We start from the raw sequence: 27,593 nt of genomic DNA, 5'->3' as shown, positions 1-27,593 counted from the left end.
GGTCAGAACCTCCTTCTCCTTCAGCAAACTGTTGACCTGGCTGTTCAGCCCCTGCTTTTCCTCCACCAAAATGCTCACCTGGTTAGTCAGCCCCTGCATTTCCTTTTTCAAAGTTCTGACCTGGTTGGTCAGAACTTTCCTCTCCTTCACCAAAGTGCTTACCTGTTTGACCAGTTTGCTGTTCTCCTCCTGTTGACAGACCATCGTTTTTGCCATGTTGGCCTTGGTCTCCTCAGAGCTGTCCTTCTGTTCCTGGAGACTTTTCTCTAAGGACTGCACCTCCTCCAGCGTCTGTCTCAGCAGTCGCTCTTTCTCCTGGAGGTCAGAGTCCAGTTTCTGTTGTTTGTACTCTAGAGTTTTGACCAAGCTGGTCAGCCCCCGTTTTTCCTCCACAAAACTGCTTACCTGGTTGGTCAGAACCTCCTTCTTCAGCAGACTGTTGACCTGGCTGTTCAGCCCCTGCTTTTCCTCCACCAAAATGCTCACCTGGTTAGTCAGCCCCTGCATTTCCTTTTTCAAAGTTCTAACCTGGTTGGTCAGAACTTTCCTCTCCTTCACCAAAGTGCTTACCTGTTTGACCAGTTTGCTGTTCTCCTCCTGTTGACAGACCATCGTTTTTGCCATGTTGGCCTTGGTGTCCTCAGAGCTGTCCTTCTGTTCCTGGAGACTTTTCTCTAAGGACTGCACCTCCTCCAGTGTCTGTCTCAGCAGTCGGTCTTTCTGCTGGAGGTCAGAGTCCAGTTGTCGTTGTTTGGACTGTAAAGTTTTGACCAAGTTGGTCAGTCGCTTTTTTTCATTCACCAAACTGCTTACCTGGTTGGTCGACCCCTCCCTCGCCTCTTCCAAGGTACTGACCTGTTTGACCAGCCTCTCATTCTGCTCCTCGAGTTTTTTCTTTTCCGCCTCCAAAGCATCAAGGCGATGTTGGAGTTTGTTGCATCGCATAGTCTCCTCCATGCTCAAGTTACGATAGTAACGCAGTGCTTCACGCGGCTCGTGAACAGAGGGTTTCATTGCGCTCTCCATCACGTCAATACAATGTTCTGTCGTGTTGAAGCTATGACTTGCTGTGCTTTTTCTCTGTCTGCTCTCTGTCATCACTCTGTCTTCTGTCTTCTCTCTGTCTAAACGCTGTCTAAACTCTGTCCAAACTCTGTCTAAACTCTGTTTAAACTCTGTCTAAACTCTGTTTAAACTCTGTCCAAACTCTGTCTAAACTCTGTTTAAACTCTGTCTGAACTCTGTTTAAACTCTGTCTGAACTCTGTTTAAACTCTGTCCAAACTCTGTCCAAACTCTGTTAAACTCTGTTTAAACTCTGTCTAAACTCTGTCCAAACTCTGTCTGAACTCTGTTTAAACTCTGCCTAAACTCTGCCTAAACTCTGTATAAACGCTGCCTAAACTCTGGTTAAACTCTGCCTAAACGCTGTCTAAACTCTCTGCTCTGTCTCCTCTCTCGTGTCTCACGGTTCAGTGAACTGAGTGTGAAATGATATTGAGTTATTAGGAGGACACTGCCTTTGATCTCTGACCCCTTTTGACATCATTGCGATGTCATCAATTGGAGAACGCTGTTGCTAGGCAACCATAGCTTCATTTAAATACAATACATTTATAATAGCTTTAACAAGTATACCTACATGTGCTGGCTGCTTTTCAATGCGATGTGGGACATTTTTTGAGATGTAAACAAAATCCACATTTGCCTCATGAGTGAAGACAAACAAATTCAATTAGCATTTATACCAGATTATCAACAAGGTGCAGTATAATCTAGGAAAGGGCTCCATGCAAACAGCGGCTTCTTAACTTCATTGAGACTCACATGTAGAGGGTAAAATTGGTTTACTGCATTAGAATGAAGCAAAATAAAATCAAGTAGTGCACCTGCGTGTAAATTTCAATTGTATTGTATTTGTTTTAAATGGAAAAAAGACATTTTCTTCTGGATGAAAGATAAACATATTTGGTAAATGCTGAGTGGACTGACTTTATAATAACATACACAGAAGATGTCAAAGTAATGAAAAGACTGTTTTTTCAAGGCTTCCATGTAAACATTTTCAGTAATAAAATGAAATGAATTGAAAAAGTTGGTTATATTGAGACAACTCATATTAGTCGGCTGGCTTTGTAATGGGAAAATTGAGCATATTTCACGGAATTATCATGAAATTTTCATCCCTTTAGGATCTTCCATAGAGCAGGAAAGTGTTTGTAAAAATGTGTGAACTTTCGGGTTTTAGCAAAAAAAAAAAAAAAATCTCACTCCAAAACGCATTGGAGCAGATGGGAGGAAATTCTACACCCTCCTCAAACAAATGCATCTCAAGAGAAAACCGTTTGTGATAGAGAAAAAATGAAAGCATTGTGAGAATCACAAGGATTGTAGCTACAGCCACACATTGAGCCATTGTTTTGTTTTGTGTTATGTGAAGGGAAAATGTTTGGTATGGGATGAGGTGTGACTGTGCTCCTGAATTGAACCTGTTACCGACTGTTTTGCAGTCACACTGTGGAGATCCCATCAGGCTGTCTGTTAAAGCATGAGTGTGACACCAAACCCCTGTCATATATAGCATAAGACCACAAAATGATGTCTTCCATCTGAGAGTTCCAGAATCTTTAACTCGAATCTAACCCTTAATTTTATTGCATTTACTTGAGTGCATTCGTAAAATTCGTAAAGCCTTCATTGAACTAATCTGGATCTAACCTTATTTGTGAACGGATTGTCTTTGTACCAAACTCAAATCTAATCACAACATTTGTATGTGTTTATTGCATTATTTGTGTTTGTTATATGCTCAGATCTCTCTCTTTAAATCAGCTGATTGCTCTCTTTCTCTGTCAGGTAGCTGTGTTCATGTATTACGGGTTCCAGCTGGACCGCCTGGTCCTCCAGGTGTCCAGCCCACACTTCCTGAAGAGCCCCCTGCCGTACCACCCCCAGCTGAGGGCCCAGGCCTGGAGGTATCTCAGCTACATTTTCATGCACACTGGGTAAGTTTAAACCTTCTCTGCAGATTTCAGGTCATAAGCACTTTGTTCACTTTTTCCATGACAGAACTGAACTTGTAAACAGAATTTTAAACATCCACATTTTAAGATTCAGGAATTAATTTATCTGCAACAGTTTGTCCACACCAGTCGATAAATAGTAGATGCGTGACTTCGTGATATTTGGAAATCGGATAGATTTTTATGTTTGTTTGTTTTTTTTTATCAGACTTTAAAACACTGACACTCAGAGTAACTCGGAATCACTGATTGAGCTCAAACTGTGAGAGTAACCATCTGCATGTAGAACATGCAAACTCCACACAGAAACTCAACTGAGGATTCAGTTCAATTAAATTTTATTGCTCTGACAGCAGTCTACCCGAATTATACATTATGCAAATAATTGTAAACAAAGTACGATGATACAGCCTGCATGTCCTCTCTCCTCCTCTCCTCCTCGCCGCTGACGAGAGACTCTTTCATTATCAGTCTGCTGCAGATCGTCCACGTTTAATAACCCTTTTGAGTAAATTTAGTCTCAGGCAATAAAGAAAAGCAATAAAATGGTGATTTACTTGGGAGGATGTGGAAATTCTAGGTCCTGATGGAGACAGGGCCGACAGTGTGTAGTGAAATGATACGTTCAAACTATGATGGATAGAAGACGTCAGGCTGATACAACAGGCTTCAATCACAGGAAAACACACAGTGGGGTTTGAGTTCGTCACACTGAAAGTGGCTCAGGAATCTGTGATAAAGGTGATAAATCCAATGAGAGGTTATCCAAGGTAATTTAGATAATCAGCAAAAAGCTAATTTCCTGGTCAGTAAAGAGGGATGATGGCTCTGTTTCTGTTTGTATTTGCACCATAAAGCAAAACAATGAATCATTTCTGCACAGTCTGAGAATTTCTTCTTAAAAACAAATTGTAGCTGTTTAAACCTTCATGTATAAATGTGTGTCTGATGTTCCGATAATGATTTAATGATTCCTCCCTGACAAAAGATCTGAAATATTTTAGAAATCTTGCAGAGATTTTTCTCAATATATTCATCCTGTTGATGCTCATGCGATGTTTTAATATGTCTTAACTTATTAAACAGCAGTTACAGAAATTCTTATTCATGATGGATTTTTTCACTGTTGCTAGTTTTGGCTGCTTGCCATTAAAAAAATTGGTGAGAGTTCAGCGAAGATGGTGCAAATGAATTTCATGATGGTGGAATAAACCAACCTGGTTCAGAATAGCAAACAGATTGATCTGAGCTGTGAACTGCACGGACTGTTAAAACCTCTAATGACTGCTGTTTTTTCTGCATCCCATGCAAGAAAAATTCACTTAAAATTCTTTCAGAGTTTTATCAAAAAAAGAACTTTAGTTGAACATTTCACAGCAAAAGTTCCATCTGTGGCCCTTAAAGTTGGTGGATTAAAATATTTTACTTCTGTGAGAATCGGTTATGTGAATGTGAGATACAGTAATTATGCTTTTTAATGGATCATCCCTATCATGGTGAATTTATTCCTGCTTGCTTTGGGGCTCTGGAATTGACAAATGGAGACTACTCTTTCACGTTATTTTGTTTGTAATTCATTGTAAGTTATTGCATTTCTGTAGCTGTATTGGGTCTTGTTTCACTGATTAAACTGTCTCCTGACCTAACTGTTTAGTGGTTGGCACGTTTTCTGTTTAAGACACAACATTGAATGAAATGCATGTTCTGAATAACAAAGTAGTATAATGCGGTTCAATTATTGATTTATTCCTTCTTTAACAGTAAATATCTTTTTCAATAAATGTAGATCAATTGTAAATGCATCATAGAAATGAACGGCTGAATGTATCTCTCTGACTGACACACACACAGAGACACACACACACACACCCTGTGTCTCACTCACATCTACAAACCATGTAATCCCATAAACAGCTCAGCAACACTGATCCCTCCAACTCCCAACACTGAAACAGATTGTAAATATTGGCCCCAAAACATTCCAGCACAGAGCACTGTGCTCATGGTTTATCTCTCCTTTCACTCTTGTCACGCATAGACACACAGAAACCCTTGTCTGCAGCAGCCGGGAAAACTTCTGGAAGATTACATTGATGAAATCGTGACTGAGATATTTTAGGGTTGTGGGGTCTAATCCCAGCTGACTATGCTCGAATGCTGGATAGACCCTGGACAGGTCCCCAGTCCGTCACAGTCTTTAACCCCTGGATGTAAGTCAGTGTAGCGTAGAAAGATTCAACATTGTTTTTGTGAAGCGCCGTGAAATACTATATTCACAGGAGGACCTCACATGGGTGTCCAGGTCCTGGTCCATTCCTCACAGCCTCATTAGCAGTGTAGGAATAGATGGCCGCTGTTATCTGGAGCGGAGCCGTCCTTGTGCGTTTGGACGGGCTTCTCCCGGCCAATCAATACACCCCATTGTCTCTCTGATCACTGGAATGATTCTCTATGCGGCCGGTGTAGCTGAGGTGGCGACTTGATTATCGGCCTCCCTTTTGTTTTGTTTTGTTTTCTGTCCATGTTGGAGGAAAAAGGGAACTGTTGAAGAATTCTCTTGTTTCTCTGAGTCTCTGTGGTCTGGAAATGATTCAAACTCAACCAAAGGAGAGGAAAAAAGGAAAGATAATGATGGAGACGGTGGGAAAGAGAGTTAAAGGGGTTGAAAAGACAAATGGCTCTCGGCGGTCTCGTTTCGGATTCTGCTGTGACACCTGAATGTGGCTGAGCTGCTGACTGAGGTTTGGTTTGAAGGACCTTCTGCAGTCGTCGTGAAGGGCACAGGCGGAGTGTGTGTCGACTGTGGAAGCACTCCTCTGTTTGTAGTGTCTCACTGAAGCGCAGGCTTTGAACAGATTAGAGTGCTTCCACGGCTCTTTTCTCATCTTTTCTCTCTGGCATCAGTCGTTTTATAATGTGTTTCTTTGTAACTCTAATGCGTTTCTGTCTGTGGCTCCATGTGTGACTTTCTCTGGACACACACTGTGTGTCTCTGTCTGTGTGAGGATACGTCGTCTGAGTGCGCTGACGTGTTGATGGGTTTCTGTTGAAGGTTGTGATGACAGTGTGCCCCGACGAAGTGTGTGTGTGTGTGTGTGTGTGTGCACAAGCAAACACACTAATATGGGCCTGGAGACATGTGATAAATAGTTGTCATTGTGCACTTTGAGTCTCACTCAGCTCATCTGAGTGTTTTGCTGCTTTTTCAAAAATAATCTCAAAGCTTTTGTTTGTAGTTGAATCATTACACGGATCTTTTCCTCCATTCCTTTACTGCTGCTCATATCTGTGCACGCTCTCTATTATTACCAATACCTGGTTTTTAATCCCTCTTTTCTGATGATGAAAGAAATCGCCACAGTAAACATAAACCCAGAATTTTATTCTCGTTTTATTCTCAGTCTCTCCCTTGTTATTGCTTGATGCCAGGGCCGAGTGTGTTTCCTGTTAATCATCAGACCCAGTCCCAGAGGATGAAAAGAAAACATTTGGCCTTCATGTTGTTTTTCTTTCTTGTTTTCATGACATTTATTTGGATCTTTTTCCTAGTGGGGAACAGTGTGATTTTCAATTTTATGTAAAAACTAATTGAATAAAAATTATAATCTTTATTCTTCTGTGTGTAAAGTAACTTGCAGTTCCACTGAATAGATTTCATCTCTTTGAATCTGTGTCTTCATAATAAAGATTCTCACTCACACGCCTCAAAGAAAACAACAATGTACTTATATTCACCACATCAACACATCAGTTTGCTTCAAACAACTATTACAAAATGGTTTTATTGGTAATGATAGTCTGTATCACCACTTTTTTTTACATTCCTAACATTCCAGTTTAGTTCCTTGATTCATATGATTCCATGTTATTATAGTTTGGATGGTTCCAATGCTCTGCTGTTGACAGTGTTTGTGTGTGTGTGTGTGTGAATTTAATTACAGGATTGAACACCTGAGCCTGAACATGGCCATGCAGCTGCTGGTGGGAGTCCCTCTGGAAATGGTGCACGGTGCGCTGAGGATTGGCCTCGTCTACGTGTGTGGCGTGTTGGCAGGTAGGCAGAAACCCCCCCTCCTCTCTCTCTGTTGGGTTTTGCCACAGTGATTCCATCTGCTTGCTGTGTATTTTTATGCATTTAGCAGCCGATCACTCTCCACCAGTGGTCAGTGACAGACCCATACGTGTTTGAGTGCGACGCGTTCAAGACAGATGGCCTTCTGTCAGCCTTCCTACCAGAAGTGGCGGGATGTGTGTGTGTGTGTGGGGGGGGTGTTGTCGCTGCCCCATCAAAGCCCCCCGCATCCCTCATCTTGACTTACAAAAGGCCAGAGCAAAGACAGCAATCTCAAAAAAGACGCGCACGCAAAGCGTAATGAAATATGACGAGGAGGGCACGAGGCAGGGATGTGGAGCGAGATGAGAGATGAATTCTTAAGTGTTAATAAGGCTGAGAGGGTCCGAAGTGGGGGACCGGAATAAAAGAGAAAAAAAAAATGGAAATGGAGAGGAGGAAGTGCAGATGAGGAAGCAGCAGCAGAGCCAGCTCTGGGTAAAATGTCAGCGCTCCCCCCGAGCTCCTTTAACAACCCCGGGCGCTGGTGTCTTTTCTTCTCAGGCTGCAGTCCTATTCAGCCCAGACCAACGATGTTTGTGCAAGTTTTTTTTTTTTTTTTTTTTTTTCCTCTGAATTGGTAAACAGTAACAAATTGATCAGCCTCTGTGTTTTATTTTCCCTTTCACTGCTCAGGGGGAAAACACAGCAAGATAACTGGAGTGGAAATATCGGTCTACTTTTGGAGATGGGAGAGTGTTTTTGTAAACATGATGCCTTGTGGCAGTAAATTAGGTTTTTTTCACTGACAGGAAGGGATAAATTCCAGCCAGGGACTTTTTTTTCCTTGAATATTGATGAAAATATATTATCTGTGTGTGTGCGTGCACGTGAGTATGCATGTGTTTGCTCTCAGGGGTCAGTGACAAACACCCCGGGGATCCCAGCTGCGCCGGCCGGCGGCATTAACCTCACACTGAAACACTCCATGAATCACACACTTACGTATGCACACAGAAGAACACACACACACACACACACGTTTGCTGTTTTAATTAGATATCGATCACCGGCGGAAGAGGAGGAGCGTGCTCTGGCTGCGTTGGGCAGACGTTTGAATTTGTTGTGTCTGAAAGGGTTCGGTTGTTTGTTTTATTCGAAGTTTTGACAGCAGAACATGTCATACATCACAGAGTTTGGTTCTTGATTGTTTATGAAGTATTTCGTATTCTGTAGTTATAGTTACTTAAACTGGCCAAAGTAACAGAAATGCACCACAACACACATTTCATCTGTTTTATAGAAAATCCTAATTTCACCTTGTAAGAAGCTAATCCTCCTGACTCTGTGTTTGTGTGTTTGTGTATAACAATGAGAGATGGATCAGTGAGGGGTTAGATGCTCCGTCACGATAATGCATCAGTGTATTTACTCAATGTGGAGCGTAGCGGATCGTGTGTTTAAAACTAAACTGAAATTTAGTTTCAAGAATCTTCTCAACCTGAGAAGTCCATCTGTGACGATGCTCATATTACCATTTAAAGGAGTCACTTTAGAAAAGAGAGAAAACTCTATTTAGGCTTTTGTATAAATAATCCAAATAAGGCGAGTTGAATGTTAACAGACCTATCGAGTGGGATTAGTCGGGTTCAATGAAATCCACAAAACAAACTTTTTATAAGGATGTTGAAGGGCTGCAAACAGTGTATCTTAATCTTTATGCAATCCTTGTTAGTGCTGGATAATGGAAGTGATCATTTTGGCAAAAGAGCCACTTTATATTTGTTCGCATAAAGACCCCGTCATTGTGGAGAAACATAAGAAGCCGCAGAGAGACGGGCCTCAGCTGGCACACCGTGGGGTCAAGGCACAGTTCAGATGTCATGTAATGGCTCAGAGAAAGGTCTCTGACCCTCTTGGGCCGACACACAGCCTGACAACTTAATGGAAACAACGGAGTGGCATGTAAACACACAAAGTGCCTTCATGTGGACGGCAGACACAATGCGGCAGCACAAAGGCTGCTGGGCAGGTGCAGCAGCAGAACGAAGCAAAAACACAAATAACAGAGAATAAAGTACGCAATGGAGAGACATGGGGGGGGGGGTCAACAACACACACACACACACACACGCACACTACAACAGTGTCCGCTCCACATGCAGCAGGGCTGTTGGTTTAGTCCATAATGAGCACTGATGAGCAGTTATTACCCCTCATGCCCCGTTTTCTCCCCCACAGCTCGGAGGAAAAATGAGCTGCCAGTTTGGGCTCTAAAAGCGTCAGGCCCCCCGGGGGGTCCGCGGGGGTGTCCTTGCCTCTGTGCCCGTTTGTGTGCGCACGCGACCGCGCTGCCGAAGTAATGTTATTCCAGCAAGGTAATTACAGGGACAGGTCGCAGACGCTCCTGCTCACCTCAGAGGGAGGTGGCGGCGTCCCACGCCAGGTGTTTCACTCAGTGTGTTTATGCTTTGGAGAACAGAGACATTTTATTGTAATGAGGGGCAATGGAAGTGTTGTTTCTCTTTTTTAGCATAATGATCCTTGCTTGATTCTGTTGAAGTGCTATATGGCACAGTGCAAGTGAACCCATAATGTCACAGAGAAAACTGTTAACACTCTCACATTATAAGCAAATGAGTCTCTTCAGTGGAGATATGGTTTTCAGTCCAGTTAGTGTTTGAATAGTAGTAAAGGTTGAGTTTAGATCACAGTAACACGTCTAACTTTGTGTGTGTGTGTGTGTGTGTGTGTGTGTGTGTGTGTGTGTGTGTGTGTGTGTGTGTGTGTGTGTGTGTGTGTGTGTGTGTGTGTGTGTTTTGTGAGTGAGGAATATGATGTTTAACGACCTGGTGGGTCGGATGCTGTTATTACACCGTCTGTGTGTTCTGTCATCCATGTGGTTCACACACCAAGTGGGAAAAAAAGAAAAAACCCAAACGAAATGGTATTTGTTGCTAAATGTCAACTCCGGCTTTGGAAATGTCCTTTCATTTCAGTCACGTGTCACTTTGAAAGCAAACAACTGGAGGCTGCTTTTTAAACTCACTCAGAGCAATTTGTGGTGTTTTGAAATACTTTCATAGCTGATTTAAAACCTTCCACATGTTTAAAGATCAGTAAACAAATCTCTTCAGAATTTTCGTGCAACAGTGATGACAACTACAGCTTGTTTGTGGCTTTTTTTGTGTTTTCTTCATCATTACATTCATCTCAACTCTTAGTCCTACTTTTTTTTTTAATCAGCTGTCTATTTGTTTTTACACCACTCTATGTAGACGCACAACACTGATAATAACATGCAGTAATTTATAGATTTGTATACACACAAGCTCACACACCTTTCATTTCTACCACAGAAGCCGCTGGATTCCCCCGATGCTTCTGACTCTGCAGTGGCCTGATTCTGTCAGCTGATTGAGGAAGTTCTGCTTTTGTAAAAAGCTGAGGCTGATGCTAATGCTGTGTTGTGTTTGGATGTCCTGTTTAGATGATTACGCCAATGCCAGAGCATATATTTACATATGTCTCTGCTGACATCGAGCTGTTAATTTATCTGGCGTCTACTTGCTTTGTTTCTTCACGTTGCTGTTTGGGGTTATTTGCTGTTCATTGCTGGTTGATGGAGTCAGAAAGCTTCAACCTCCTCACACAACTGCTTTAATACTGAATTGTTTAGATTTAACATTTGATTTAATAGCCATATTTTGCACAAGCTACACATTTTGGCCAGACTGTAACCTCATCTTGACAGTTTCTCAAAGAAATTGGAAGAAGCGGATCAGCTTGTTCCCAGATTCTGTATATTTTAAGAGTCAGATATGGAAATGTTTTCGTACTGTATGCATGCATAGGTTGGTGTTCTGCAAACAAGGTTTATTTTTCTCGCTGTATGCGGAGAGAGTGGGTGAACATAGCAGGGAAGTGCGAGACCATTCATCAGCCGGTCCTTACTGTCTCTTTTGTGGTGTGGGCTGGCGAGTCTCACACACTTAGCATCAATAATGTACACAGTTCACTGCCGGGAAGGAAAGGGAGGAAGAGATATACTGCAAAACAAAGAGTGGATGCAGCAAGTATAACTAAAGGAGAGCGGAAAGAAAAGATAGAAGGAGTGAGTGTTTGGCTGGTTTTACAGGCTGAAGTTTGTCTTCTTTTTCTTTTCTTCTGGCTTCTAAACAGACTGCAGTGAGAACTAAAGGATCTGAATGTCTCATATTTAAACCGTTCAATGCTTGTTTGGCTCTTTAGTACATCCAGTGAATTGGTACCAGTGTCCTAAAGAAAGTTCTTGTTTCTTTATTAAAAAAAACACACAATATGAGCTGGTACAGCACTTCTCTGTCCATAGAAGTCTTTAAATTGTACAATTGTACACAAAGACAGCAGCAAACCCAGTTTGAATTAATCACGGCTTCTGCCAGAAAATGTATAAAAGCCTTTGTGTCGAGTGACAGAATTAAACTTTTAATTTGTTATATAGTCTAAACAAACAGAAATGCAATTGTACTTTTTAGTATTGGTTAACATTAATGACACTTTGCACAAATATACTGTATATTTATTTATTCTGGCCATCTCAAATCTTACTCTCTTGTGACTAATGTCTCCTATGAATACAAAACCATAATTACTTACTGGTTGTAGCACTGTTTTCTTGGTCAACATCACAATTCTCTGTCTGAAGTGTGATTTTCTACTGCAGGCAGATGTTTTCAGTGAAAAAAACTACATAATTACTGGTTTTACACCAATTAGCAGATGCGATGATGGAACAGTTTACTGTCATACTTTGTCTTCCCCTTGAGATTTAATCCAGAACTCAGGATAGCGAATGTCAAACACACCCTTAAGAGTCGGATTGAAATGTTAATGTGGGGGGGAAAAAAACCCTCTTTTGATTTTTCATTTTTGATTTCACAGGGAGCTACGATGATTTATCAATAGACTGTGTGTTTCTCTGCAAAAAAAAAAAAAAAAAATGCACATACAGATATAACGTTTTATGCAAGAAATTCAAAGGTTTTTGTTTTCTAAGCTAAAGTAGTAGATTATCGATAAATGAGAGGAATTTAACCAGTGAATGACTGTTTCACAACACAGATTTATTTCTGTAATTCAGCATCTGAGGTTTTATTTAGTTTGTATTTCACCTCTAGTATTTTCTTGTAGTATGAGCTATAATCTGTGTTCGGAGTCACCAGTTTCCCTTTGAGAAAATAACAGTTTAGTACAGTTTCATTGCAGCTGTAAAGACTCTGCTGAATGCTGACTGTTGCATTAATACATTTTACAATACTTTTATTTTTTCTTTGTCCACGATGCAAAACTTGTGATGTATTGTCTTTGTAAACATTATTTTATGCTGAAAGTGGTCAGGAAGATTTCTTTATTTATCACATTGACCAGTTGGAACATAAAAACCTATCTATAGTTTTCATGTTTGCTGTCCTTGCATTGATGCAGTAAAGTCCTGCAGACTGTTGCTGAAATGAACTTCCCTGCTGTCGGGGTATCGGATAACAAACGGATGTCCTCGTTTGCTTCTGATTGCACCAAAGCGAGTAGCTGACATGTGGCTCTTGACCGTTTCCACAGGGTCTCTGGCGGTGTCTGTCACCGACATGACGGCTCCGGTGGTCGGCTCGTCCGGGGGAGTGTACGCCCTGGTCTCAGCGCATCTGGCGAATGTAGTGATGGTAAGTTTCTGCATGTGTGTGTGTGTGTGTGTGTGTGTGTGTGTGTGTGTGTGTGTGTGTGTGTGTGTGTGTGTGTGTGTGTGTGTGTGTGTGTGTGTGTGTGTGTTGATGGTTATCACATCTCTCAGATTTCCTGTCACTGAAGGCCGTTGCTGCATCATCAAAGCAGCCTGTTCTGGGCCCCGGCAGGTGCCTCTCTATCTACAGATGCCAAACATTCCTCAACAGCAGTTTCTGCCTTTTCCTTCCAAGATCAGTGGAGTGTGTGTGTGTGTGTGTGTGTGTGTGTGTGTGTGTGTGTGTGTGTGTGTGTGTGTGTGTGTGAGCGAGAAAAACATCCCTTCATGTGTCATTGTACTCCGCAGTCCTTTGACATCTGGGCCCTGACGCCTAATCTGGTTTGTCTAACCGCCTCGCCGGCCCCTCCTTCCTCCGCGGGTCATCAAATGCACGTTTGGCAGATGTCGCGTGAGGTGAAACGCTGTAGCGTTCAGTGTGTTTCTCTCTGAGCGCTCAGCCCATTATTCCACAGCGTCCCCGAGGTCAAGATGGAAGAGTCGCCTTCCTCTTTGCTGAAATGTTATTATCTAACACAGAGAGCACAGACTGGGGGTCAGAGTACCGCCCAGGCTCTCTGAATTGATGTGCATTGAGGCAAAGGCCAAAGTTTGATGTCGGTGTGTGAAGGAGGACTTGACCTTGTAGCACAGATTTCTGTGTCTCACAAATGTGTTTTGCGATGATTGCTCCACACTGTCTCTGCTTCTTCTTGCAGAATTGGTCGGGAATGAAATGTCAGTTCAAGTTATTCCGGATGGCCATGGCTCTGGTGTGCAGTAAGTCCCTCCATCGTACCATTCCTGACGTTATTATACTGAAGAGTTTTACTTTTGTTCCGATTCACTTCCAGAAAAGCATCACATGGTAAATGTTCCTGATGAATAAAAAAAATTAAAGTTGCCTACAGTATATTCAGTTTTCTGTCACTTCAGTTTCAGCATATTAATGTGAACGCTCATTATGTTGATGAGAATTTCATTCCACTACAAGAAAATGTCTAAAAGTGACATCCTGACAAAAAAAAAGGCAAAACTTTTGAGTGGTTTACTGTAGTTTTAATTGCTGCTGATACATTCTTCTCCGTGCTCAAACAAAACCTAAATTAATTTGCTTCTTGGCTCATCATTTTAATTGATGAAAAAAAGTAGTTTCTTGCTCAAAAGTTTGTGAAAACTATTTCATCGCAACACATCTTCAGCTGGAGCTGTGGACTGAGAGCAGCTGCTGTGTTAACATAACAGATAAAGAAAGCATGCTTTTATCAATCCCGCCTGGGAAATGATTTCCCTGCGTTTAACGCGTCCTGTTCACTGTGAACCTGGACTGTACACGACGCAGCAGGTTTCTCTTGCCTCCGTCTGAGTATGTCCATGTCTGTCTTCGCCTTTCTCTCTGCCCTCAGTGAGCGTGGAGTTCGGTCGAGCGGTGTGGCTGCGGTTCTACCCCCCGGCCGCTCCTCCCTGCCCCAACCCCAGCTTTGTGGCTCACCTGGGGGGGGTGGTGGTCGGCCTGACGCTGGGCGTGGTGGTCCTACAGAACTACGAGCAGCGGCTTCAGGAGCAGTCGCTGTTCTGGATCTTTTTCTGCGTCTACACTTTATTTGTGCTCTGCGCCGTCTTCTGGAATGTCTTCGCCTACAGTCTACTCGACGTGCGACTCCCGCCGCCGCCTTGAGGCGTTCGAGGATCAAGTTCATCCTTTCCTTTTCCAACGGGAGACGCCTGAGCGCTTGGCTGGAGGAGTCACGTCAGTCATCTGTGTGCGATGGGAGTCAAGTGACAGCTACCTTCCTCCTACACCCAGGATCCTGGAAAAGCTGCGGCTCTGTCCGTGTGTCCGACTGACCTGCTGTGTGTTTTGGATCGGCCTTACCGTTGTTTGTGCTCACCGTACCAGCTAACTTGTAACTGCTCTCTGTGTCCGCCCTCGCTGGGTGTTTGTGGAACTGTTGCTTTTGTCTACAGATGAATGCTCCAAGCAGCAGCAGCAGCAGCAGCCTTCTACACGCGGCTTTCCCCTCCTCCCTCTCAATCCAATGGTGCCTACTTTATGGAGACATCAGCCTAATGAAAGTATTACTGCACAGTTGCCTCTTCTCCAGTGAAACCCTTCGATACAGAACATTTTCAGATCAGAGCAGGAAGAAGGCGGTGACGTGTGAATCGTGGCTTCGTTCGGTGGTGTTTTGTCATCATTACCAGGAGATCATGAGTATTACAGGTTCTGAGAAAAAAACTGACAGCGAGCTAGTCAATCCTGTCTTGTGTTTTGTGAAACAGAGAAAGCAGCCCCCGCTTGAGAAGTTATTGTGATATTACTTTTTAAAAGAAAGTGTGGACCGCTGTTCGGTGCTGCCTTCGGCTTTTGTCATGTCCTGAGAAAAGAATTAATTCGTGTTAAGACCTATTTGAACCTCAGAATTGTGTCTTTTGCGTGTGGGTGTATGCAAGAGGTGTGAAAAAAAACAATCTAGAGTTGTGTATGCAGGAAAAAAAAAATGAAGCAGAAGTGCCATTCAGCCTTTAAGCTTTCAAAAATGATGCCAAAACATTGCTACAAGCACCAGGGGGGAAACGCGTCCCCCACAACGACTGCTTTCATGTGAGCCAAGTGATTTTTAAGTTTGTGTGATAGAAAACAGTGAACTGGGACAGAAGTTTTCTCCTCGGACACCAGAAGGTGTTGCATTCTTGTCTTTTTTCTCCCCGTTGTGTTTCGTGAGGACTTTTGAAAGATTAAAAGAAGTGCAAAGTGGTTTTTAAAAGTTTATTTATTACAGATGTTGCATTAGACAGATGAAAACATTCACGGATGCAGACTACCGGGCCGCTCTGAATAAATCCAAACGCAGAGGAGCGAACCTGCCCGACCTCGGCCACAGCCGGGCCGGGGTCGTTTCACTCTCAGTTCAGGAGGTTATTGGTCAGAGAAGTAAATCAATGCTCTCTCATTAGTTCCTTTCACAACTTCATTTCCTAATTGATTGAAAGGGTGCAGGAAGCGACCCCAGCCCAGAGCTGTCAGTCTTAACCTGTACTGTATCTTAACCTCATGTTACACTGGTAACTGCTTCGCACAGAAATTATTATGTAATTAAACAGATTAATATTTTAACATGCATTTACCGTTGCTTTTTTTTTTTAACATTGTGATTTTGGTATTTTGTGTAAAATGTTTGGTAAGTCTGCATTGTGATATGTTAGCTATATCCTGTGTGTATCCTATTTAAATACTGATTATTGATGGCCTGGGATTGTATATATAAAGGGCTACGACGCAAATCTGAGTAAGAGTAAATGGATGATAATATTTTAACATTGTGCATATTTTGTAGATTTGATATGTACATACCGGGGTACATTAAACAATTTTATACAGAAATGCCTGCATTTGTGCCTTCTAAATAATCAACACTTTTTTTTTTCTCCAGAGGTCGTCTTCACACTTCAAATCCTGAATTTGTCCTGCAGCTTCATAACAGGGGAAACCCGTGCTGCTGTGTGGTCCTGTTCTCAAGCATTTCAACAAAAGCTCCAAAAACATTCTCTGAGGCCGAGCATTGAGTCACCCATTACTACATGATCACACACACACACACACACACACACACACACACACACACGCACACATGCACAGTGTTCAAAATCCAGAGAGGAGAATTGGAGAGCTCCTCCACTGTGCGAAGGAGAAAACTGCACAAACCACGCAGCCTTGAACCCAGGGTTTCTGTAAAGTTCAGGGCCTCAGACTGGACAGAATGGGTCAGAGTCTTTGTGGGGAAAAAAGGCAGATGTCAGAGTGATCAATGAAACGAGTGAGCGTACAAGACTCAGCTGTAATTCATTCAGAGGGGCCCTTAAAGCTGTCACTGAATATCTTCTTTGTCTCGCCAGTACAGCCATACGGAGAATAGTGGCTTTGAAGAAGTATCATGCAACCAAGGGAAGCTGTGTGACTTGTCTTTAGTTTTCAGAAACATTTCCCAACATAATACATGATTTCTTGTTGAACAGTTCAATGATTTTTTTTTAATTCTGTTCTGAAAAGTAATGAAAGATATCACCCGGATGTATGTGTTTGTGTCAAAGAGCACAGTACTGTCATGGAACAGGTTGATCACAGGGATAATTTGGTGATTGCTGGTATTTTCATAGCACAAGAACAGTGGGCAGTCTTCATTTATGATGACTGAACGTCTCATGCTTAAACCCTGAGAAGCATAACCTTCCAGCAGCATGTACTATATCTACCTCCCTCTCTTCAGGGAAGAATTTTATCTTCTTCCTCAACCAGTTCTTCTCCAGACAAGAAGCACTGTCCCATTTCTGCAACAGCGTCTCCATCAAGTGGACAAAATTACAAACTGCAAGTCTTGAAAGTACAGAGGTCCAAGCATGTTTTTAGAATCGCCTCACAAAAAAAAAAAAAAAAAAAAAAAAAAAAAAACATGTAATGAGGCTCTCGGATGTCACTGGGAAATCAGGAAACAAATAAAATTACTGTTATTATTGATTTTATTACATCTAAAATGGTCATATTTTTCCATTATTGACCATTATTGCGTTATTAGTTGGCTAACAGACCAAGCAGCTGCTGCTCAGAATCAGTGTTTCACAGTGATGTGAAAGAGTTGATTAATGAAGAAATATTGTTTTCATTGACTTAATTAACCCAAAATTTAGAGCAAAGTTCTCATAATTTGCAGACAAAGACTAGAAAAGACTGATCAAAGGTTTTGCAGAGCAGCAGCACCTCATCATAATAAAAACTGTGTAAATATCAGGACATCATTTTAATTGAGCCAAATTCTATTTTTTCATGTGGCCTTTAGAGAAAATGAGTTGCCCACCCCTGATCTAAACAAATATTGGACAATGTACAATTTAACAAACATCTAATTCAATTCAGTTCAGCTTTATTTATATAGCGCCAAATTCAACATAGCTGCCAAGGAGAGGCAGCCTGAACAGGATTGGATCTCTCCCCCTGCCGGGACTGGCCTGTAAGCTCCAACTCCCCCTAGAGAGGAGAAGCGTGAGAAGGTGTTTTTTTTATTTATTTATTTATTTTTTTTATTTGCTTTGTTCCTATTGTTTGCTAAGATTGGTTTATAGTGATTAATCTCATTAATCTCAGCAGGTCTCTGCACCCTTTTTACCTTTTATAGCACTGAAGTGGAACCAGAGAAGTATAGTTTTCTAAGTATATAAAGCTATGACTACTAAGGTTGCCTCTGACAGCTTCATTAGTGATCATCTCTAAGGTATACTTCAATGGATTTAACCTGGTAAGGACACCTTTTTAAATATCAGAGCTTCTCTGATTGCTCGTATTCTGTATAAGAGCATAGGTGAGAGCATAAATGAAATTAATGAATGGAAATGTCAGAAATCATTAAAAAAAAACAGAAGTAATTGTTTTTGACCCCAAAGAGGAAAAGATAAAGGTCAGTGTCCATCTTGACCCCTTGTTAATTAAATTCAACTCAGCTTTAATTATGTAGCACCTGGTACAACACAGTCATTTTCAATCAAGAAAACAAATCAAGCTAGAAATCTGGGTGCACTGAATCTGAACTTAATAACCCTATTGAGACAATAATGAAGTCAGCATACTACTTTTTGAATAATATTGCCATAAAAGAATACTGAAGAAAGAAATAACTCTGACTGAGCAAGATTCAGACAAAGTAGTTTATGCATTTATTTTCAGCAGGTTTGATCATTGTAACAGTCTGTGAGCTGTCTATTATTATTATTATTATTATTATTATTATTATTATTATTATTATTATTATTATTATTATTATTAATAACGACGACAATGGGAAGAAGAAGAAGAAGAAGAAGAAAAAAGAGGAGGAGGAAGAAGAAGAAGAAGAAGAATTGTTATGTTGCTGTTATAAATAAAGTTAATTGAAAAAATGTACAACTAAAAAAAGGGGCGGGGAAAGCGTACAAAAGCACTTCCGCCTTGGAGGCGCCATTTTCGGCCTTGTTGCGGAACAAACAGCATGCTGTTGACAAGCAGATAATAAGACTCGTTATTTCGTGAGGTAAAAACCATTCCTTCAGTATTTCTTTGCAATGGGGCGAAAAAAGAAGAAGCAGATGAAGCCATGGTGCTGGTATCCTTTATTTTCTTTTGCCGGGACGACGAAACGGAGTCAACATGCTAACTTTATAAAGCGAGGCCCGAGCTAGCATTTAGCATCCTCTAAACGAAAGCGAGCTGAACGTTTTGGTCGCGACAGGCTTTCAAGCGGCCTTGGGTGATGAGTTTAAGACATCCGATACGTAACCCGTCTACATTTAGATACTAGTTAGGACTTTCATTGTTGGTTTTTCATGTATGTACTCGGTTCATTTACCGCGTTGGAAGCTGCGGCGCCGCTAAACCATGGCTAAGTGATATGTCCGATGTTAGCTAATCCCGTAGCATCCTCTTGGGTTGTATTTGTCACCGATCAAACTGAGCTTCATGGTTATTTCTGGAAATCAAGATGTTCATAATTTGAATCTGCATTTTTGTGTTGTCCTGTCCACCGTGAGTACCACAGTTTATCAGCCAGCCTTTTAACCGCCCTGAAAAGGTTTTTAATTGGTTCTTAAAAAGTTTAAAATTAAGGAATTGAAGTTAAGAATCTCCCAGCCCTGGTATATTATGATCACAGTGTTTCAAACATGTTCAGAGAGTTCAGACCTTAGCCTAATTCCTGAGTGATGTTGACTCACTGTCAAAGTCCACTCTAGATTTACGGGATTATGTAAAGTCTCTCTTGCTTTGGTTACATCATCCCGAGTAGGTTGGAAAGCTACACCTGGATATTTTAGTCTCTGAAGGTTAATATACTTTTAAGTTTTCTGTGAGAGATGCAATACTCACTAAAAAATTCTGAACCAGAACGCTAGGACTTTTGTTGTCCTTAACTGCCTCCTCAAGGTACTGCAACAGAGACTTTGACGATGAGAAGATCCTCATTCAGCATCAGAAGGCAAAGCATTTTAAATGCCATATCTGCCACAAGAAGTTGTACACTGGACCTGGCCTGGCTATCCACTGTATGCAGGTAATGACACTTATCCCAGTTGTGTATTTTAAGGTAGCAGCGGCATGATGAAAACACTTTGCCTGTCATTACATTGTGTGTTTAATGTGTTTCAGGTGCATAAAGAGACAATTGACAGTGTACCAAATGCAATTCCTGGAAGAACAGACATCGAGCTGGAAATCTACGGCATGGAGGGAATCCCAGAGAAAGATATGCAGGAAAGAAGAAGAACATTAGAACAGAAATCACAAGGTTACTTCTAATGTTTTGTCTTTAAAAGTTCCAAAAGTCTAATTCATCCTTGAGGGTCTAGTCTTGTACATTTTGGATTTTTGGACTGTAATTTGTAGTATTTGAATTTTGAAGATGACTTGAAGTTATTAGTTACTGTGTGTTGAGTGATGCTAAAAATGCAGTGCGAACTTTCCTCTTCATCCTGTTCAATCATGTTCCTAAAACATTTTCGTAGGCTTTTTCCTACAGTAGCTCACTACTGTTTTTTTATACAACCTATAGGGAGTGTGTTATGTTAAAGGACTGCTGTTCTGATTCTGTTTCCAGAAAGCCAAAAGAAGAGGGGAAACAACCAAGATGACTCCGATGAGGATGACGATGATGAAGCAGGGCCGTCGGTTCCGCAGGTCTCTGCAGTTCAGCCACAAGCTGCTCCAATGGCCCAACCTGGAATGCCTGCTGTGGCTGCTGCTCACGCCATGGCTCCTGGAGCATATCAAGGTAAAGACACATGTAAACAGCTGGAGTTCCTCGTTTGCTGATCAAAGCTTTGAAAATATTTTCACACAACTGTACTATTACGGTTCAGTGACTGATGATGCAAGATGGAATTTTTCAATCTGGACAGTTTAACGTGCAAGAAAAAGACGTGAAAAATCACAGATAACTTCAAAGGTTTTTTTTCCCACCGTAACAGAAGACAGAAGTTACATGTGGTTTGTTTTATAGGGCAGAGGGTTTATAGAGAGAGTTGCATTTGCTTACTGAAAATATCTGGTTTGTGATGGAGATGTGGAAGTTTTCAAACTCCTCAATCGAACCAGGCTCCGCTGCAGTAGTTGTCAGTTTGGCATTGTGTTTGCTCATCACCTGATAAATCAGCCAGGATCTGAAAGTCCAGACAAACATACACCAGGTCAGTGTTTGTGTTAAAAACCCAGAAACGGACCAAACCATAGGGCGAAGGGAATCTTAAGATTTCCTGATGTCACGATTGGGTAACAGTTTATTTTTATGCAGACCCAATGCTCAGCGTTGGCATTAGCACTATTAAATTTGGTGGTTTCTAATTGTTTCATTGATTTTATTTCATTTGCAGGACAGTAGATATTGTTAAACTTTTTTGTGGCGTCTTGATAGTTCAGGGTTGTTTTTTTTTTTTTTTTGTGCATTTTGAGTTTGTGTGACGTGGAAGCAGCTTCATACACGGAGAAGTGTTTTCAGGAAGCTGTCTGTGGGATGGCCTGTGTGCTGGGTGTGTGCGGGTGTGATTAATTATCTTGTTTTTATTTTTGTCCATCTTGTCCAGGTGTGTAACTTCCTGAGTCACTGGTTGGTTCGGTTAACACAGCATGTCTTTTTAATTTCACGTTGCAGGAATGCCTCCCATGATGCCTGGCGTCCCTCCCATGATGCACGGCATGCCTCCTGCAATGCATGGAATGCCACCAGGGTAAGTGCATTGATCAAGTGTTTTTGTTTTCACTTCACAAGTGTTGGAAGATTTGTGTCTTCCTACATTTGAGATTGATCAACAGATTTTATTTTTTTTTCAGAAACCTTCCCGAATCATTTGATTGATCATTAATGAATTAATCTCATGCTCCAAAAGAGGAGTGGTTAACATGAGATAATAATAAAAATATAAGTGAGTTTGTTTCTGGAGTGGGGCAGTTGTAATTTCCTAGTTGTATAAAATCTTTTCTTTCGTTTCTTGTTTTTCTCGCAGTATGATGCCAATGGGTGGGATGATGCCTCCCATGATGCCAGGCATGCCCGGCATTCCTCCAGGTATGTTGTGGTTATAATTCAGGAGGAGTCTCAGAGTCGATAGAGTTGGTTTGTAGTCGGTTTTTATTCTGTGAAGTAGTTTTGATTTTGATAAATTTGAGAAGATCCTGAATTGTGTGAATGACTGTAGCCTGAGTAGCGTCGTCTGTCTTTGATATTTGATGTAGTTGAAAAGTGTTTATTGATGACGAAGAGAAAGTGGCTGTTTTGTAGTCTTTTTTTTTTTTTTCAATGCTGCACTAATCATCTGGGTTTGGTTTCTCCTTCAGGAATTCCACCTCACATGGCTCCGAGGCCCGGGATGCCCCACATGGCCCCGGTTCCTGCAGCAGGACCAATTCCCAGTCGACCGGTGATACCAGCAGCCCAGCCCGCCGTCGCCAAACCTCTCTTCCCCAGCGCAGCACAGGTGTGCCTCATGCTCCTCAAGACCTGTGATTCAGATGAGAGATTTTAAATAACCACAGTATTTGGTTATTATATATGAATTTATTTCCATATCTTTAGATTTTTGACTCATATCTAATCCCTGGAAAAGTTTTTTTTTTTTTTTTGTAAACCATGATGAAACGAGCATAGTTTCTGTGCATGTTTTACATGCCAATGCTGTGATCTCCTTTCCACCACGCTGCAGATGGGCTCTGGTGTTCCCAGCAGCACCGCAGCTGTTTCCTCTCCACCTGCAGACCACCAGTCTGCCTCCTCCTCCCAGCCTCCCTTTCCTAACATGCCTCAAGTACGCTCACAGACAGGGCTCAGAGCTGGAATGTGGCAGCTGCATGTCGCAAATCCGTTAACTCTGCCTGTAAATTGTGGAGTTGTAAAGTCGGCTGTGCACTAACAGCATTTGCCTCGTAAAGCCACGCTCGTGCATTGGGGGGGGGAAGAAAACAACGCTAAGCATAAGGTTGAAGGACACCATCAGATTGTTTTGTCTGTGAGCTTTTTGACTGTGCATGCGCTGGTTTAGTGAACACTGACTGAGGCTCGAAGAGAGAACTACATGGATTTCATATGGAGTCTTTGCTCCTTATGAACTTTGGCGCATGACTTGTCGGACGGCGACTCATTGTGCTTTGGGGATGCCTTTGTACGCGGCGGCAGGATGCACTGCTTGTTTTGAGCCTCTCAGCGATTAGACTGACGAGTCTTAGTACAACACAATGAGCAGCGTTCGCAGTAAACCTGCAGCATCACTAAGAGTCGGCTCAGAAGGTGGAAACATTTCCTCCCAAATGAAGAGCTCTCCGTTCCTGATATATAGGAAGGTGGAAGTGAAAATTGTCTTTTATTCATATGCAGTTTTGTAAAATGCCGAATTTGAAGATTTCTCACAGGAATTGAGTAGTTGCCGTTTCGTTCCATGACCAGTTTGTGCAAGTTGTTGCATGATTAAAAGCGACGTGATAAAGCTGTTTGTACTGGTGGATAACCTGTGTTTTGTCTTCACACAGGCCCAGCACAGTGTTCCCGGAGCTGCAGCTTCAAATTCCCACAACACTGTCGCCTCTTCTGACCCTCCCAAAGCAACTTTCCCTGCCTACACCCAGCCCTCTGTCTCCTCTTCCTCTTCCACCTCTTCTAATCCCTCTAGCAGCACTGTGGCCAAACCCCCGGCCACAGTGACCAGTAAGCCTGCCACCCTCACCACCACGAGTGCAACTAGTAAGTTGATCCACCCTGATGAGGATATCTCACTGGTAAGTTGCTTGAGCTTTCCGTTTTGACCTTTTCACAGTAAGTAATGACTGGTATCTACGTAATCGTACGTTTAGTGATAGATGACGGCCTGGTAAAATGTTCCCTGCTGTGACTCTGCATGAATATTTTACATCTTGTTACTGAACTCTTAAGATATTTGACAAATTCATAGTAAATGTTTTTGGATTGAAAGTAAACGTAGTTTCTTTTTTGTGGTTATGTTGAAGGATTATTCTGAACTTGAATATCCTCAGTCTGAAATCAGGCCACGAAAACGTCGGTACCCGATTCCTCAATATTCCTGGGGGTGCTGTTGTGATACCTGAAAGGGGCCGAACCGTGTTTCCTCAGTCTGAATGGTTGTTTTTTTTGTGTGTTGTCCCTGCCAACAGGAAGAGATGAAGGCCCAGCTGCCGCGCTACCAGCGCCTCATACCCAGGCCGGGTCAGGCCCTGGCGGCTGCTCCCCCGGTGGCAGCCGTGGGCGGCATCATGCCCCCACAGCAAGGCATGCCTCCACAGCAGCCTGGCATGAGGCATCCCATGCATGGTACGTCCGAGAGTCCGCTGAAGAGAACCAGAGGCTCAGTGCACCTCTAATATCAAAAACCTGGAGTTCACCTCTGCAGAGTTTTCCTGAATTGCTGTGTAAAAGCGTGTGTTCCTCCTGCAGGGCAGTACGGGGGCCCCCCTCAGGCCCTGCCCGGCTACATGCCCGCAGGGATGCCTCCATACGCGCAGGGTCCTCCCATGGTGCCCCCCTACCAGGGAGGCCCCCCCCTGGGTATGAGGCCGCCCGTCATGTCTCCAGCTGGACGCTACTGAAGCAGCAAAGCAGCAGCAGCAGCCACCACATTAGGTTTGAGGTTAACACCTTTCTCTCACCCTTGTGCTTTTTCAAAACTTAGCTGCAAGCAAAGCGCAGTCATACCAGTGGTGGTGAAGACGCTCCTTATCTGTTTGAACACATGGACATTTAATGTAACTTCTTCATTGGAAGCAGTCATTCACCACAGAGGTTGCAAACAGTTATGTTGTAATTTGACCACATGTGAGAATATATATTTTTTTTTCCCCCCCATAGGTTTCACTCAGGTTCATAGAGGTGATGTGTGTTAAAATGATTCATATTTCTTTTGAAGCTGCTGGAGTTACATGATCGTACCAACCCCTTAAAAAGGCAAGTTTCTCTTGTAAGCATTTGCTGAAATCTTTATTTTGTTAATTTCTTCGGGTAGCCCGATTGAGGCCCTCACAGCATGTTTAGGTGCTGTTGGACATTTCGTCCCCAACGTTGGTTGGTGAGGGTCTCAGCGATGAATTTGACTCCCATCCTGTAGTGTTATAAATCCATGACTCATCAGTCTCTAGCTTTATCCTTTTTTCAGGTTTGTTTTTTTTTTTTTAATATCTCCTGGTCAGAAGTCTACTTGTATCCATCCTTTGTAATGTTTTATCAATATGTTGTAATAAAATCCATCTTGAAATCCAATGCTGGTTTGTCCTGACGTACATGGAGGTGAGTCATGAAGGTTGGTACTGGTGTTGTATTTTTTTTTTTTTTTTAATGCATCTTAGGGCTCTGTTAGACGACAGGTATTCAACACCAAGTTTGCCATCATCTGTTTTTGTGTGTAGAGTCCACCTTCCATTGTCTCGATAAGAAAACTGGACTTTAAAGAAAAAGCCTTCCATCAGCTAAGAGTGTCCCTCAAAACTAAGATGTTGGCCAACTTCTGGTTCCAAACGCTGCATGTTCCCCGATATGATGGAAATGACTGCAAATGAAGTGACACTTAATGGTACCTTATCGGTGTGAAGGAGAACTGAAGTCACTCCTGATTGGTCATTAACCTTGTTTCTTGAGCAGAGCAGTTCACTGACATGCATGGTCGCTCTAACGTTGGTCTCTGTCATGTTTAAAGTCATGTTCCTACAAGAGAAGACAAAACGAACCCAACAATACTGCAGCTCTGGATTAAAGTCAGATCCTGTAGAGCTCCATGATTACTTGATTTTAGAGCACGGCTACAAACCACAGTTAAAATGATTTGCTGTACAAGCTTGTATTTTTTCTCATGATCACACAGACTTCTCTGGTTTGGTCTTGACTCGGTCTGCTGCTCAGTGTTAACCTTCAGTCAGTTTCCATCATTGCTTTGGACACATGGTCTTGCTAAAGCATGTATTATATAAACCAAAGAAAAGCTGCTCCAGCATTGAAACGGTTTTGTATTTTACCTTCATTCCTGCCATGTTGTCAGTAGAAGCCGCTCTGGCTGATTGGTCTTTACTGCAGAGCTGGCTTTGTATTGCTGGGAGGTTTTGTGTTTGTTCCATTGTTTCTATTCTAAATGTTTGTTTCATTTCCATCAGTCGGTCTCATCTGCTGTTTGTCTTTGTTGGAGATTTTTTTTTTTTTTATATAATCTCTGAAAGACCAACCTGACTATTCATGCTGGAACTGCGTGAGAACATATCTAAATCTCACACACGCCAAACCTCAAAGTGAAAAGTCCTGGCAGGTGTTGAGTGTGGCTCAGTGATTCTCCTTCTGGCCATATCACTTACTGCTCTGTATTTGTTTCTGTTGTCTGTAGCGCATCCATATCAGCTTTTCAGCCTTTAGACCCAGTCAGCTGCCAGGACAGGTCAGTTAAAGCCAGTAAGTACCTGCTGTTTATTCCAGAAGTGTTCCAGACACCGGAGTGACTGTGCATTCAGTGATATTTCTTTATTCCTTCACCAGAAGGTCACAGAGATTTGGCCATTCTCATGTACGCTTTGACTCACTTTGCTCTTGTCCGCTCTGCTGTGAGACGGGCTCTGGTGGTAAGTAGTCGGCGGCGAGCTTCCGGCTCGTTTCAGACGCTCTTGATGTTAAAGGGTCGGCTCACCCCGAGTTCTCACTGTGGTGTCTTAAGAGAGCGGAAACCAACCTCACCGATCTGTGACCCCTGTAGACTGATAGTCTAGGCCGGAGTTTCACTCCAAACATGCAAGAGGGATTTTATTTTAAGTTCGAAATCAGTTCTGTTGTTCTGAATTGAGTCACGCTCGCTTAAGATTCTTAGGAATCACAATCTTTATAATCTCCCTTTATTCCATCAGGCTCTTAAAAAAAAAAAAAAGTCATGGAACTATAATATGAAATGTGCAAGAAAAAAATTGTTTGGGGGGGGGGATCCCACTCTGTCCTCATGTATTAAATAGAAATTCACTGTTTTTTACTCTTTTAATGCAGCTTTACTGATGTAAATGTAATGAAGATTCTGATCTTTCCTCTGTAATTCCCCAAAATAGGAAAAAAATCTCCCCTCCTATCTGCAGTCCTGAAAGATCTATTTATATAGACTTGATACCAAAAAAAAACATTCATATGTTTAAGTATTTGAAGTCTTAAAGAAATGGCTTTCAAAAACATTTTTCAAAACATGGCCAGGTGGTGAGCTTGTTTGTTGGCACCTTTTGCGAGTGACAGGGTTACAGAGGAATTGACAGGTTTTTTTTTTTGTTTTTTTAATTCTTTTTTTGTTAACAGTGGCTGTGAAATGAGAGGGGGGAAATAGTTGCTATGGTGGTGAGGAGGAAGAGTCTGAGTTTCTTATCTATGCAGTGCATAGAGCCACAAGGCTCTAACAAAAAAAAAAAAAAGCCCAAAAACTGACCACCTTCCTATCTCAAAAAATTCCAAAGCAGGAGTTTAAAAATATCCAGTGAAGTTCCGAAGGGGCCATGAAGGGCTTGATGTTCACTCACTGGTTTTTACCGTGGGATGTTTACAGCAGTTTGGCTTTATTTGCCCCAGTTTCAGGATTCTGTTTGCAGTAAAACTGAAGTGGATTCTCCTGATGTTGATAATTGGACCGATCAGTTGTTTGTTTGGACATCTGATACCAGAAAGGCACTTTTCATATCAAGTTCAAAGTTCAGGGAGGTCTGGGACTTTTCCTCTCTTGCACTGCAGTGAGGAAATAATTTAAGA

General features: G+C 42.1%; 2 protein-coding genes and 1 long non-coding RNA gene across 6 annotated transcripts in view; 2 read left to right on the top strand and 1 right to left on the bottom strand.

The window, feature by feature from the left end:
- The window catches only part of rhbdl3 (rhomboid, veinlet-like 3 (Drosophila)), a 57,849-nt gene extending 43,199 nt beyond the window's left edge, over positions 1 to 14,650 (top strand). For 2 of the 3 annotated variants that reach the window (XM_030093158.1, XM_030093159.1), the window contains exons 4-8: positions 2,856 to 3,004; positions 6,964 to 7,076; positions 12,672 to 12,772; positions 13,548 to 13,608; positions 14,235 to 14,506. In XM_030093158.1, the coding sequence (XP_029949018.1) occupies positions 2,856 to 3,004; positions 6,964 to 7,076; positions 12,672 to 12,772; positions 13,548 to 13,608; positions 14,235 to 14,506 (696 nt within the window). Of the gene's footprint in view, positions 1 to 2,855; positions 3,005 to 6,963; positions 7,077 to 12,671; positions 12,773 to 13,547; positions 13,609 to 14,234 lie in introns of all 3 variants that reach the window. The other variant, XM_030093157.1, reaches the window with a different exon arrangement.
- Positions 110 to 17,400, bottom strand: LOC115389651 (uncharacterized). Its single transcript, XR_003931610.1, has 3 exons — positions 17,321 to 17,400; positions 10,119 to 10,121; positions 110 to 120 (listed from the first exon to the last, which is right to left on the bottom strand). It is a non-coding gene; the product is annotated as an uncharacterized LOC115389651 (long non-coding RNA).
- Positions 17,401 to 18,918: 1,518 nt separating this feature from the next.
- On the top strand, positions 18,919 to 27,318 carry znf207b (zinc finger protein 207, b). Of its 2 annotated transcripts, XR_003931659.1 has the most exons (11): positions 18,919 to 18,959; positions 19,775 to 19,901; positions 19,997 to 20,135; positions 20,445 to 20,618; positions 21,495 to 21,570; positions 21,847 to 21,908; positions 22,178 to 22,317; positions 23,363 to 23,608; positions 24,002 to 24,158; positions 24,282 to 26,273; positions 26,358 to 27,318. XR_003931659.1 is itself a non-coding variant. In XM_030094045.1 (10 exons), the coding sequence occupies exons 1-10, from the start codon at positions 18,919 to 18,921 to the stop codon at positions 24,431 to 24,433; spliced, it is 1,314 nt and encodes a 437-aa protein (XP_029949905.1). In that variant the 3' UTR covers positions 24,434 to 27,318. The 2 variants fall into 2 exon arrangements, 1 of the variants encoding a protein (XP_029949905.1); XM_030094045.1 differs by having other exon boundaries at positions 24,282 to 27,318.
- The last annotated feature ends 275 nt before the right edge of the window (positions 27,319 to 27,593 follow it).

The sequence above is a fragment of the Salarias fasciatus genome, chromosome 6 (genome assembly GCF_902148845.1).
Source record: "Salarias fasciatus chromosome 6, fSalaFa1.1, whole genome shotgun sequence".
Classification (NCBI taxonomy): domain Eukaryota; kingdom Metazoa; phylum Chordata; class Actinopteri; order Blenniiformes; family Blenniidae; genus Salarias; species Salarias fasciatus.
Note: the sequence above shows the minus strand (reverse complement) of the source record. Positions and strands in the feature narration are given on the sequence as shown.